General features: G+C 37.8%; 2 protein-coding genes across 2 annotated transcripts in view; one reads left to right on the top strand and one right to left on the bottom strand.

The window, feature by feature from the left end:
* LOC121943486 (galectin-4-like) lies at window positions 1-7,059 on the top strand. The gene is made up of 13 exons (XM_088079232.1): window positions 1-441; window positions 1,834-1,922; window positions 3,271-3,475; window positions 3,954-4,067; window positions 4,433-4,459; window positions 4,560-4,598; window positions 4,710-4,736; window positions 4,920-4,958; window positions 5,117-5,143; window positions 5,239-5,268; window positions 5,717-5,805; window positions 6,311-6,476; window positions 6,569-7,059. Exons 1-13 carry the CDS (start codon window positions 400-402, stop codon window positions 6,713-6,715), a joined length of 1,041 nt encoding a protein of 346 aa, XP_087935358.1. The 5' UTR covers window positions 1-399; the 3' UTR covers window positions 6,716-7,059.
* An 83-nt stretch (window positions 7,060-7,142) lies between these two features.
* The window catches only part of axl (AXL receptor tyrosine kinase), a 44,956-nt gene continuing 39,884 nt past the window's right edge, over window positions 7,143-12,214 (bottom strand). Inside the window, exon 20 of the mRNA XM_088079231.1 lies at window positions 7,143-12,191. Coding sequence (XP_087935357.1) covers window positions 11,732-12,191 — 460 coding nt within the window. The 3' untranslated portion in view covers window positions 7,143-11,731. The remainder of the gene's footprint in view (window positions 12,192-12,214) is intronic.

Below are 12,214 nucleotides of genomic sequence, written 5' to 3' on the forward strand. Positions count from 1 at the left end.
ATATTCCACAGTCTCTAATGTATAAATGTATGCACAGGTATTTCCTTTTATGACTGATAAAGTATTTTCATATTGTAGTATTGCAACTTTTACTTATGTATCAGAGTACTTCTACAGGCTTTAGTCATTGCTTTTTCCTCTCTCATTGCCTCTGTTCTTGCTGCACACACGCGCACAAACACACACTCTGTCTTTTGTTATAAGGTGCCACTCCTCTGCAGGGTCAATGGTTTATTTGCATCGTGTGCCTCCAAAGTCAACATGGTGGTCCAGGCTTGGGTTCGGTCCCCTGCTCTGCCCCTCCCTCACCTCTCTGTATAAAACCAGGCCTCCAGCAGAGATCAGTCCCTGTCAGATCACCTCCTGATTCTCTGCCCGTCCAGCTCACCGTCTGCTGCCATGTTTGTTGCTCCTCCTGGCTACCAGCCCATCTACGGCCCCGTGAGTATTTGCTATGACTGCTGACCAATAATGAAAAATGTTTGTGTGACAGTTGAGACAAAAGAGTACGATCAGGCTGGTGTCTCAGATTTTCAAACTAAATTTTGTTCTTCAGAGGACTTAGTATGGAATTATGTTGCACTCTGGCCAACAATATGATATATAAAATATTTTAAATTTAAAAAGATATCTCATTTATCATGTGTTTGTTCAGATTAATGACAGTATAATGACTTAAGATTATAGATCTGCTTAGTGGTCATTGCATGCTGATGTAGATTTTTGGGGCTTGACTACCCTCACATAATTCAGTGACTTATTTGTTGAAAACTGCAGCGTGGGTGACAGTTTGTTAGTAAGGGTTTGAGTGTGATGTTGACAGTTCATTACATTTGTTTCAATCCCAGTATGTACCAAGGTTATTATACTTAATTAAAACTATACTAAAAACTGAAAGTAGGTGTGAAAAAAAGACTTCAATAAATTGAAGTACAAATTGAAACTAGGCTTTAGATCAGAAAGTAAATGAAAATTGTGTGCTTAGGAAAATAAATAAAATTTAAAAAACATATACAGGAAATGTCTTTAGTTTTAGTCTTTGTCCATTTAGTCAAATTCGTCAACACAAAACAGATGTGGTGCATCTGTTTAAAAATGGTTGATGTTGTGTTTATGTTGTAATATCTATTCTGAACCTCTTCAATCTTGCCCCAAACAAATCTCCCAATAATCTAATAAAAAATATGGTATATACTGACACTAATAAAAACTAAAGTAGGTGTGAAAAAACATTTTATTTAACTAAAATAAAAAAATATATAATAAACTCAAGGGGGAGAAAGACAAAATTTGTTATTTATTTGCAAAACTAACTAAGATAAAATAAAAATATACAGGAAGTTAGAATTAGGCTTTGTCGGTTTGGTCATGTTCTGAGCTTCTTAATTCTTGGCTCTGACCAAAAAAAATAACATATTATAATTTAAAAAACTATAACTAAGAGTGAAACTAATATGAACTCAGTGGGGACATTTTTAAACAATAAAAGCTGAATTAAAACAAGTAAACCAACTTTGGAACTAACTAAAGAAAACTTAATTGAAAACCAAAAAATACAAATTACAACAAAATGAAAAAAAGAAACCCCACAAAACCATAACAACTCTGGTACACACTATGAGGAGGTCAGAGTACAGTATAGTAAATGTACTTACTGTCCACCACTCTATTCACAAATAGTAACAGTGAAATCAAACTATTGCGCCTTTTTTTTTTTTTTTTTTTAGGGAGACTCTAAATATCTGTATGACTTTTTTTCTGTATACTGTGACTGACAGTTGGTGCCTGTGTGTATTATGCAGTGTTAGTGACTATTTTGTGTCTATTGTACAGAGGATTCCCTACCTGGGGCCCATTTATGGAGGCCTGAGGGAAGGGATGTCCATCTACATCCAGGGCTCCATCCCCGAGGACATCACCAGGTGAGTATAAAAAGCATAAATAAACTTATAAACTTTATAATCTTTCAGTGTGAAATTCATCCTTATAGGGGAAATGTGTAACTTCACAGTGCAGTGTGCAGGATTTAGGAGGATATATTGGCAGAAATTTAATAAAATGCAATAACTTTCCCTTTAGTGTATAATTACCTGAAAGTAAGAATTGTTTCGTTTTCTTTACCTTAGAATGAGCCACTTATATCGACATAGAGAGTAAGTCCTTGTTTATGGAGACTGCATGTTACACCACTGTGTTTCTACAGTAGCCCAGAACGGACAAACTAAACACTGGCTCTAGATAAGGACATTTTTATTTTGATGTAAGCCACCATAGTTAGCAGCCCCTCTGTGACGAGCTGAAGAGCATCGTAAAGAAGATTGATTTTTAACCTAAAACTTTTTTATTCAGTTTTTTATATCACTGTGTGTTTTGAAGAGAAAGAGACCTCTGCAGATATTTATATATCCTTTTTTTAGCCCAGTTAAAGACTCAGTAAGATTTAAAATCTCTATCCAAGAGTGACTTGGCCAAGAGGGCAGCATAGAAACATTATTACAACAATAAACACAACTATCACACATAACAAAGAACGAGCACAACCTCCTGTTAAAATGCCACACAAAACAATCAAATACATCAATATGTGTACATTTTGATTTCAGTGAGAGTTAGAGTAGCAGTCATATTAACCAAGAGTGCTATTTCCTTGATCTTTAAAAGTGACCTAAATTCCCTGATAGTAATCAGCTCAGGCAGTTTTTAGTCCTTCTGTAAGTTATTCCAAGAAGAGCAGGCAGCTTATTTAAAAGCTTTTTTGACAAGTTCTCATAATTTGGTGTCCAGTTAAAACCTCATGAGCGCTGAACACTGAAGTTTCAGCTGGTTTCAGTCTGCAATCCTCACATCTAGAAGCCACTTATCAACACACCGCTGCTTCAACCAAACACAAAAAAATGTCCTTTTATATGGGTTTTATGCACAGGGACTTTTTTTTTTTTTTTTAATTTATCTCTAACTAAAATCTTTGGACACCATTTGAAAACGGGGGGAACTCCTTGTGTAATCTCACTCTGGGTGGGGCAGGTTTCTTTGTATTGTTGGATATCAAAGCTGATTGCTCACCTGACCCTCCCCTCAGTAATATCTGAGGTACTTTAACAGGCCATTAACAGACAGAGTAAACACTGCACATACCTGACTCTATTGTGACATCTTTCACTCTTTGTGAGGAGAGATTTTTTTTTTTTTACAACATCCTTTTTTTTTACTGCCCCACCTGCACTGTTTGTATTTCTAACACTAAACTAACTCCTGCTGCTCCTTTGTCAGGTTCTTTATCAACCTGCTCTGCGGAGAGTCGGATTCCAGCGACATTGCCCTCCACTTCAACCCCCGATTTGATGGCTGGGACAAAGTGGTCTTCAACACATGTCAGGACGGATCCTGGGGGTCTGAGGACAAGATTCGTGATATGCCTTTTTGTAAAGGCCAGTCCTTTGAAATGGTTATCATGATCACATCACAGGGCTATCAGGTCAGACCAAGCACACAGCCACACATACATTGGATAGCACTTTACTTTAACCCCCCTATTTATTTACACGCACTAAACATTTAATACATTGACTATAACAGGCAATAATATAAAATATCTGCTTATAAGTAGCTTCTAGCGTGTTATAAATCATGTGTTGTATATTCAAATCGTGTCTATAAATAGCAGGTTAACCCCTTTAAATCTGAGAAACTTGTCTTGAAGATGGCAATCAGCACCACAAGAAAAGTGATGTCGATCCAGGATTCAAAGGGTTAAAGTAAACTGTTACCTTTTTAATAAACTGAAATTTAGCCAACATCTATGTTTTGCCTTTTGGTTTGCTCCAATAATTGCAGTTCTGATAGTTAGAATATCTACTTAAAGAGATTTATTCTACATAAATATTCATTGATGGAGCATATATACTGTATGCCTCTGCACACTCTGCTTAACATTTGACATCATCCCGTTGTAGATCAAAGTCAACGGGAACGACTTTCACACCTTCGAACATCGCCTCCCTCTGCAGAGAGTCTGTGCCATGCAGATCGCAGGAGATGTTTCTATCCAGACGATTAACGTCATCGGGGTGAGTCTTTCTGTCCCTGAAGCTTTCGGATTAATGCTTTGGGTTTTGCTGGAGCAAATAAATTCAGCAGCATATTAAACCATGAATAACGGATTTTTAATGTTTTCTGCCTCTGAGTGCTCAAGGAGTAAAACTGTGTTAAAGTGCTTGCTTTGTTTTTATTTTTCTAGGTTTGGATTGTTTTATACAACTCTTTCTATGCACTTGGCAAAGTAAAATTTGTCTTTTTAGTTTTACATTTCAGTTTGGTCTTTTTAGGGAGGAATGGGAGGCGGAATGGGAGTAAGAAGACCTAATTTAAGTGTAAAATAATACATTCGACATACTATTATCCAGGATTTATTATGTTTATTACTGTTCAACAGGGAGGATACCCAGGAGGTGGCATGGGGGTATGTTATTATTGTCTTTAAATGGAGTTTCCTTTAAATCTGTCTGGAAATAAACTAAATATAGTTTCCATTAACCCTTAGTTCTTTCATTGATACCCAGGGAGGATACCCAGGTGACATGGGAGGAGGAATGGGAGGAGTAAGTATCTTTCATTTGTTCATGACAGGACTGTCATAATATTTTCAAGTGTCAAAAGATAATAAAATACATTATTTAAAAGAATATAACACATTCACCATTTTTCAACAGGGATGCTATCCAGGCGGTGACATCGGGGTGAATACATTTTATTTCTACTCTTCATCTGCTCAAAATTTTAATTAATTTATTTAAATAGTGTCCATTACATGATAAAAATACAGAAAAAAACTGAGCTAACTCACAATAAATCATAGATCAAATAAATCACAGAAAAAAATCCACATTAAATTTTCTGTTTTAAAAAATGTGTCTTCACAGGGTGGATATCCAGGAGGTGGCATGGGAGGTGGTATGGGGGTATGACACAACATTTATTTTCATTTTGTATTATATACCTGTCATATTATTTTATACTATACTAAGCCAAACTAATTTGTCTTGTGTAAGTTAAGCTACAGTTTGTATGTAACCTATAAATTTTATTTAGTGGATTAACTTTTTGTTTTTGCTGACAGGGAGGATTCCCAGGATCAAACCTGCCGGTGAGAATAATACATGATTACATAAAGCTGTCTGTGTATGTTTTCTTACCACTGTTAATCCAATTTAAATCTTGTATTTGTTAATCTCATTATAGGGCATGGGCGGGCAGCCTGTCTACAACCCTGTAAGTAAAATTTCAAGTTTTAAGTCAGTGTCACATTAAAAAGAACTTCCTGTATTCCAAACCAGAGGGAGACTCAAAAAAGGAAGCCTTTGAGTGTTTTACATGTGAGGCAGCTGTCGGCTGCATCTTGTCTCTGGCTTTTACAGATTGATCATGTATTTGGGGCGTAGCACCCTGTCCGATTCCAGTTCTATTTTACCGTTGTCGTGAATGTTGAAATCAGCTACAGAGTAACAAGTAATGTTAGCCTAGTTGGCAAAAAACTTCAACAGAAATGTTAACATTGTAACATTGTAAGATTTAGGCAACATTTTTTTGTTGTTGTTGCCCCAGTAGGATCTAACAATATTGAAGTTGCCTCTCCAGTTTGTTATAATGAGCAGTTCAGCCTCACAGGAGCCTCTACTGGTCTTTTGTTAATATGTCTCCTGTCTTACTGTGTTTTTAGTCTGTGCCGTACTCCAACATGATCCCAGGAGGGATGTACCCAAAGAGGACCATCATCATCAGAGGCATGGTGCCCTACGGAGCAGACAGGTGTGTGTTTGTGAGAATGCACACTCTAAAATTACAGCATTTTAGTTTTTCTATTGATTCTTTTAGTCTGTCTTAATTTTGTTTGTTTATATTATTAATACTATTATTTCTGTGTTTACTTCTAATATTCTTAGCATTGCATTTATTTATTCATTATTTATTTATATTTCTTTCTCTCTTGTTAAATTTTACTTTACATTTTGTCTTGCCTTATTTTGGCATTATTGTTCAGCTCTTATTATGGCTCTTAACAATAATTATAATGATAATAATACTGATAATTATTAGTTTTATATTCTTATATTATATAATAATAATAATAATAATAATTATAATTATTATTATTATTGTTGTTGTTGTTATTGTTATTATTGTTATTATTATTATTGTTGTTGTTGTTATTATTTAATTATATAATGATGATAATAGTTGTTATTATTATTGTTATATTTTTTACTTCTTTTTTTTAAACTATCATGATTACTCCTGTGTCTGTGTGTTGCAGATTGAGCATCAACTTTGTGGTGAGCAGATCTCGGGACATCGCTTTCCACATGAACCCCCGGGTGAGGGAGGGGACTGTGGTGAGGAACAGCTTGATGGGAGGAGACTGGGGTCAGGAGGACAGAGAGCTCAGCATGAACCCGTTCATGGAGGGACAATACTTTGATGTAAGTACACAGTCTTAATATTCAGTCCTGTGTGTTCTGCAGTTTTTTGGATGGATTGGCCGATTCTTGATTTTTCTCTCTTTGTTTCTCAGATGTCCATTCGCTGTGGGAACCAGAGGTTCAAGGTGTTTGTGAATGGGCAGCACTTGTTTGATTTCTTCCACCGCCTGCAGTCCTTCAATGAGATTGACATGCTGGAGATCGAGGGTGACGTGCAGATCTCTTACATCCACTTCTGAGACCACACACACCTCTTGTTCTGTAATTTGGGGCACATTTCACATAAAAAAAGCACCAAAGTAATGTGCTTTCTGTAAAACAATCAGTGGTTTAAATAAAAATATTCCTCCAGTTTAGTGTATTCACTGGTTGCAAAGCTTAAACATAAACAACTTTTTGGATATTTTAAGGGAAAGGATATTTTTGCTAATTACCTAATACGGTCACATCAACTATGTTACTCATGAGCCCCATGCTGGACTACATAGTGGATAACATAGTTTAATAATTTCCCATAATATCAATTGTGTGCCTACTGTGGCTGACAACATATCATTACATAAACTATACCTTTTGTACATTATTCATTTGTCTCACGTGTTTTTTTTGTATTGGGCTGTATTGTTGACTTAATAAACATGTCAGTAACTCATATGACATCAAAGCTCAGTCATGATGAACACATTTATTTCTTATACAAAATACTGTAGGTACTGTATAAAACTTTGTTTACAAATCATGACAGTGACAATATAAAGGCAATTATGGTACAATCTTCTCCCAATTCAACAAACCAGGAGATTTACAATCCACACACACGTTTATTGTAATGCACAATACTGGCTCTCTGAAGGCACTGAGGGGACGTTTTAAAGCTGAACTGACTTTAATCATGATGTTTTTGCTGGAGTCTGCTTGGAAGCTCAATTTTTCTTTTTGTCTAAAGACCGTGGATGGGTTAGGGAATGGGCCTACTGGGCACAGGCCGAGGGGCCTCCCTCGCCTTCACCTGCATAATGACAATCAAATTAACACACGCTGACCAGGAAGAGACACAAAATGGCCACAAAGAAACATAAAACAACTACAAAGAGATGCAACACAGCTGCAAAGAGACTCACAACAACTATCAAAAGGGGCAAAGCAACCGCAAAGAGCCAAAACAAAGACCACAAAGACACATAAAATGACTACAAAGAGCCAAAAAAAGACTAGCAAGAGACACAAAATGACTATAGAGAGATACAATACCACCACAAATAGACACAAAATTACCAAAAAGAAACATAAAATCACTAGAAATAGTAGGAATAGACAAAAGCAGGCCAAGAAAAAAAGACACTAAACAACTACAAAGAGATGCAAAACAGCTACAAAGAAACCCAAAAAGTCTGCATTTAAACAGGTGAAGTATTTGTATAGAACTAATTAGTGCTTCAGTTTCAGCACCACTCTCCGTAGTTCGCAAACAAGGTATCACTCAATGAGTATACAGTACCAAAGGTTTACCAAATGTACTCTTAATCTTTACAAATATTTTCAGTAATGCTACAGGTTTAAAATATCACTGTATACTGCTTCATTTATAAGTACCTTTGATGTATAGAGAAAACACAGCGCCTCATATTCTCCCAAAATGTGTGTCGTAATATGGTCCATTCCAATGATGAAATCACAAACTAAAGCAAATATATATATATATATAAAGTGTTTGTTTATATATAAAAATAAGTGCATGCATGATGCAAAGTTGCAGCTGGTGAACCTTGAGGCAGAAAAGCAGAGGTTTTGTTGAACACACTTGCTGCTGCTTTCTGTCTCCTCCTCCTCAACTCTGCTGCTACCAGACTTCTATTTACAGTGCTAAACCTCGAGAAACAAAAACATCCCAGAATAAGAGAGCGGCAGGATGATGTCAGATGACGAGGTTAGTCATGTGTACCAGTCTCCCAGTCTTTGCTCTTTTATGGAAAGCTGTCCACTGAATGGAACTGGCTGTTCTCATGCACAGTTCGTACGTTTTCCTAGTTATTTAAGTATTTCACTGCTGGAAAGATGGCTGTCTCTTAAAACTAAGATGTCTATGCAGTACAGAGATACAAGCACTTAATTGGTGCTACATGACCACAGAAAACAGAGGAAAAGGGCTGTGGCATATGCTTTTGCTCAGGAAGCAGAAAATCTACAACTACCAGAATGCACTGCGCTGCACCAGACCAATAAACACGCCCACTGGTGGGTGATGTAATGCGAATGCAAACTAATTAAAGTTTTTCCACAGGAAACAATATGGCAACCGGCTGGTAACAAACAATTTTACTGTTTTACCTCAGTATTTTTAGCCTGTTTTTACAACAGGAAACAGTAGAGTGCCCGCTTCCTGTTTACAAACTCTTGTATTGAGTGCTCCTGGAATGAGTCCTGAAACCTGGAAATGAGTTAGCATTTTAGCACCTCCAATTCCCTCATCTCAAGGTCAAAGGGTATTTTTGAAAGGATTTTTGGTTAGAAGCCGTAAATAAAGTCTGTGGTTAACACAAGCGTAAGAGATTGTCACGTTTTGTTCTACAAAACATGACATTTTTTTTAGTTGTCTAAAAAAAAAGAAATTGCTAACAAGTTGAGGTGGCTAAATGCGACTTCAGAACGTCATCACAAATAACACGGCATTACAGCATTGTTGTGGTGGTGACATTAAGTCATGTGACTGTAATGTAGTTCTTTTATAGCTTAGCATTAACTTTTTACTTCTGATGATTAGATTTAGGCTTTGAAAATCCTAAAAGTGCTGTTCATTTGTGAAGATTATCTTGCTGAACAAAACATTTATCATAAAAGTTTGTTAACCACAGAATATTTTTTCTGCAATAGTCCAAAATGGTATAATCTAATGGAAAAATCCCATAGGTTTTTTGAGGGATTTTTTTTTTTTTAGGAGGGATCTACGGTTACGCTAGCTTCTGTGTTGGCCTATAGAAGAATGTCATCCCAGCACTACTTATTACAGTCAAACAGAGCACTAGAATATGTTTCTGAAGACGTTTTAGGTGAAAAATAAGCAATACAGTAACAAAATCTTGGTTCATATTTGATCCGCACCGCTTAGTTTTACTGTTTGACCTGAGTTTGGTCTGCATCTGAGAGAGATTAGGGTGGGTCCATCTCTTGATCCACTTTTATACTCTTTGTGTCCACGGTGGCGGGCATTTAAAAAATGCTGAAGTATTTTCTGTCGTTTGAGCAACAGCCTTAAGCCAACAAAAATTTGAGCTGAGAGAAGAGCAGGGAGATCTGGGTGCTGAAAGATGGAAATAAGTTTACCACAGTTCATTTACATACTATCCACATTATTATGATACAAAGCTGGTTGAAAGACGACAGAGCATCCCTTTAAATACTTTCACGGGCTTTGTTCTCTGCCTTTTGGAGTATGCAAGTTGTTACACGTAAAATGATTTCATGAGCGGCGTCTGCTGGAAGACTGTCCAGAAAGCAATTAAAACACAAAAAGCGAAGAAAAAAAAGATATACAAATTATAAACAAACATACAAAGATATAAAAATATTAGTGCAAAGTTGTAGAAATACAAAAATCAGCATTTAAAAAATTTCAAAATGTGTAATAACACTGTGCTTGAGCCAAAAGCAAAGGTGAGGAGCTTATCCCGCCTTTTGCTTTGGGTAACTCCATCATGTCCGTACCTCGCCTCAGTCCATTCATCTCTGATTATTTGTACACTCTTGATTTGACCAGTACCTCTTGAGTCTCAGGTTCCTGAGTTGTGACAAAGGTGTGTGAACTCGTTGAATCACGACTGTTGCCTCGTGTCGACTGAATGGCTCATGGTGCTTAAACTAGCAGTCTGACCCCTGGAGAGGATGCAGGGGTTGTTTGAGCGCTACATTAGGCTATCCCAACGACTGAAGGTTTTGATCAATGAGATTGAGGTTCCTCGTTCAAAACAGCCTTAAGGGAATGTCTCAAAGGGCAGCAGTGAAATGTAATTTACTAGCAAATTTTGGTCTTTTTTAACTCTTTGAAACTTGAGGAAATGTGTTTAATTTCTTTGAAGAAAATGTAGGGAAAAAGGCAATGACCACCTTGGCAAGAAATGTCCCACAAATTCAAGAAATCAGTAAAAGGTGACATACGAATGACCTCAAAATCATTTTGGATTTTTTTATAGGTAGGTAAAAACTATATCTAGAATTACAATTATTTTATATTTAAAATTATGTTTTAAAAATAATTTTTCTTGGGATCATTTTCTTGTTTGTTTTTGTTTTTAACTTTTCTTTTTTCCCTTATTTTCAGGTTATTTTCTTATAACTTTTACTAATTTCTTGCTAATTTTTGGTCCATGTCTTGTCAAATTGCACCCTGCCCTCTCCCAAAGATTTTGAAAGAAATTAAACCAATTGGTCCAGGTTTCAAAGGGTTAAATCTTTAGATGTTATTATTCATTTTTTGAAATTCCATTCATATTCTGTTGCTATTAGGTAAAAAAAAAAAGTCCTTTGACCTTGTGTATGGTGAACTTCAGCTGAGGGTTCATGATGCCTGTCAAAAACCACAGCTCAGAAAAATTATGATGCTAAATGTTAAAAAAGGGCCCAACAGCAACAATGTCTGAGATTTTAGCCCTACAGTCTTCTTTTTGTCCTACATAAACTGAATCATCAGTCGTCTTTATCAGATGATACCTTCACCAAAAGAGACGCTGCTGCTGTCCCACCAATCCTCACGTTATTTTTTTCCTCGGAGTTAAACGGGAGTGAGGATCCCAATGGGTGAGATTTCTCCGTGGTGTGAGTCCTCCATGTAAGCCCTTAATCACAAGATGAAGCTCCTGAGTTTGTTTGGTTGTAGATTCAGCCTGGCAGTGTCTGAGCTGGTTTCACAGAGACTTTGTAGCTTAATGACATGAGGGAGATGGATCTGCTGTATGCAGGTCGTTGTACTGATATTGTATTTTATTGCCTAATCGAGTGGGAATTCATCTCTCTGATTGTGCTGCAGTGTATGCGTGCTCTATCCTTCTGTTCCTCCTGCTACACTTTTACACTCACTCGCAGTCCTTCTCCTCCTTGGAATGTCTTCGGCTTTGTGTGTTTTTGTGCAAAACATGAATGTAGGGGCACATTAGGTTTCGTACAGTCAGTAGCAAGAGGCTGGATCTGGTCTGGACTGGGGTTAAAGGATGGCACACTTTGGCAGTCTTGTCTTTTTTAGGAGTGAAGCCATCACTGCCACATCACTGCCAGGGCATTTTCCGGGACCCCTCCCTGTCCTCCAGCAGCTCGACAGTGGGGGTGGGGGCCGGGGTGGGGTTGGGAGTGGAGTGGCAGGACGGTTGTAGAGGCAGTGTGGCTGTGGAGGATGACACCGGCATGTCCAGGCTCTCCAGGGAGTCGGAGAGGGCTCGGTTGGTCTCGTGCTGGGGACAGAGGACATAGCGGTTGGGGTGGTGGACCTCCACAGTGGTAACAGAGTCCAGACCCTTGAGGCAGAGTGGGGACGGCCCCCCAATGGGGTCACGGCCACCAACGGCCCCGAGCTCCATGGAAGACTCGTCCATGTTAACATACAGGATCTCGTCTGGGTCCTGGGTGTCCGGCAGATCCTCGAGGGCCTTTTCCAGCTCACAGCGCAGCGACTCAAATGATGGGCGGTCCTTCGGGCTCAGCAGCCAGCAGGAGAACATCAGGGCGTAGCTGGAGAGGAAGAACATATATTA

This window comes from Plectropomus leopardus, chromosome 6, assembly GCF_026936395.1.
Source record: "Plectropomus leopardus strain MGB_pleo_1.0 chromosome 6, ASM2693639v1, whole genome shotgun sequence".
In the NCBI taxonomy this organism is placed as follows: domain Eukaryota; kingdom Metazoa; phylum Chordata; class Actinopteri; order Perciformes; family Serranidae; genus Plectropomus; species Plectropomus leopardus.

Bases quoted from the DNA above. Each gene is read 5' to 3' on its own strand.
- LOC121943486 (XM_088079232.1), top strand. From the start codon at position 400: ATGTTTGTTGCTCCTCCTGGCTACCAGCCCATCTACGGCCCC. The intron at 442-1,833 runs GTGAGTATTTGC...TCTATTGTACAG, and splicing joins ACCAGCCCATCTACGGCCCC to AGGATTCCCTACCTGGGGCC. The intron at 6,477-6,568 runs GTAAGTACACAG...TTTGTTTCTCAG, and splicing joins TGGAGGGACAATACTTTGAT to ATGTCCATTCGCTGTGGGAA.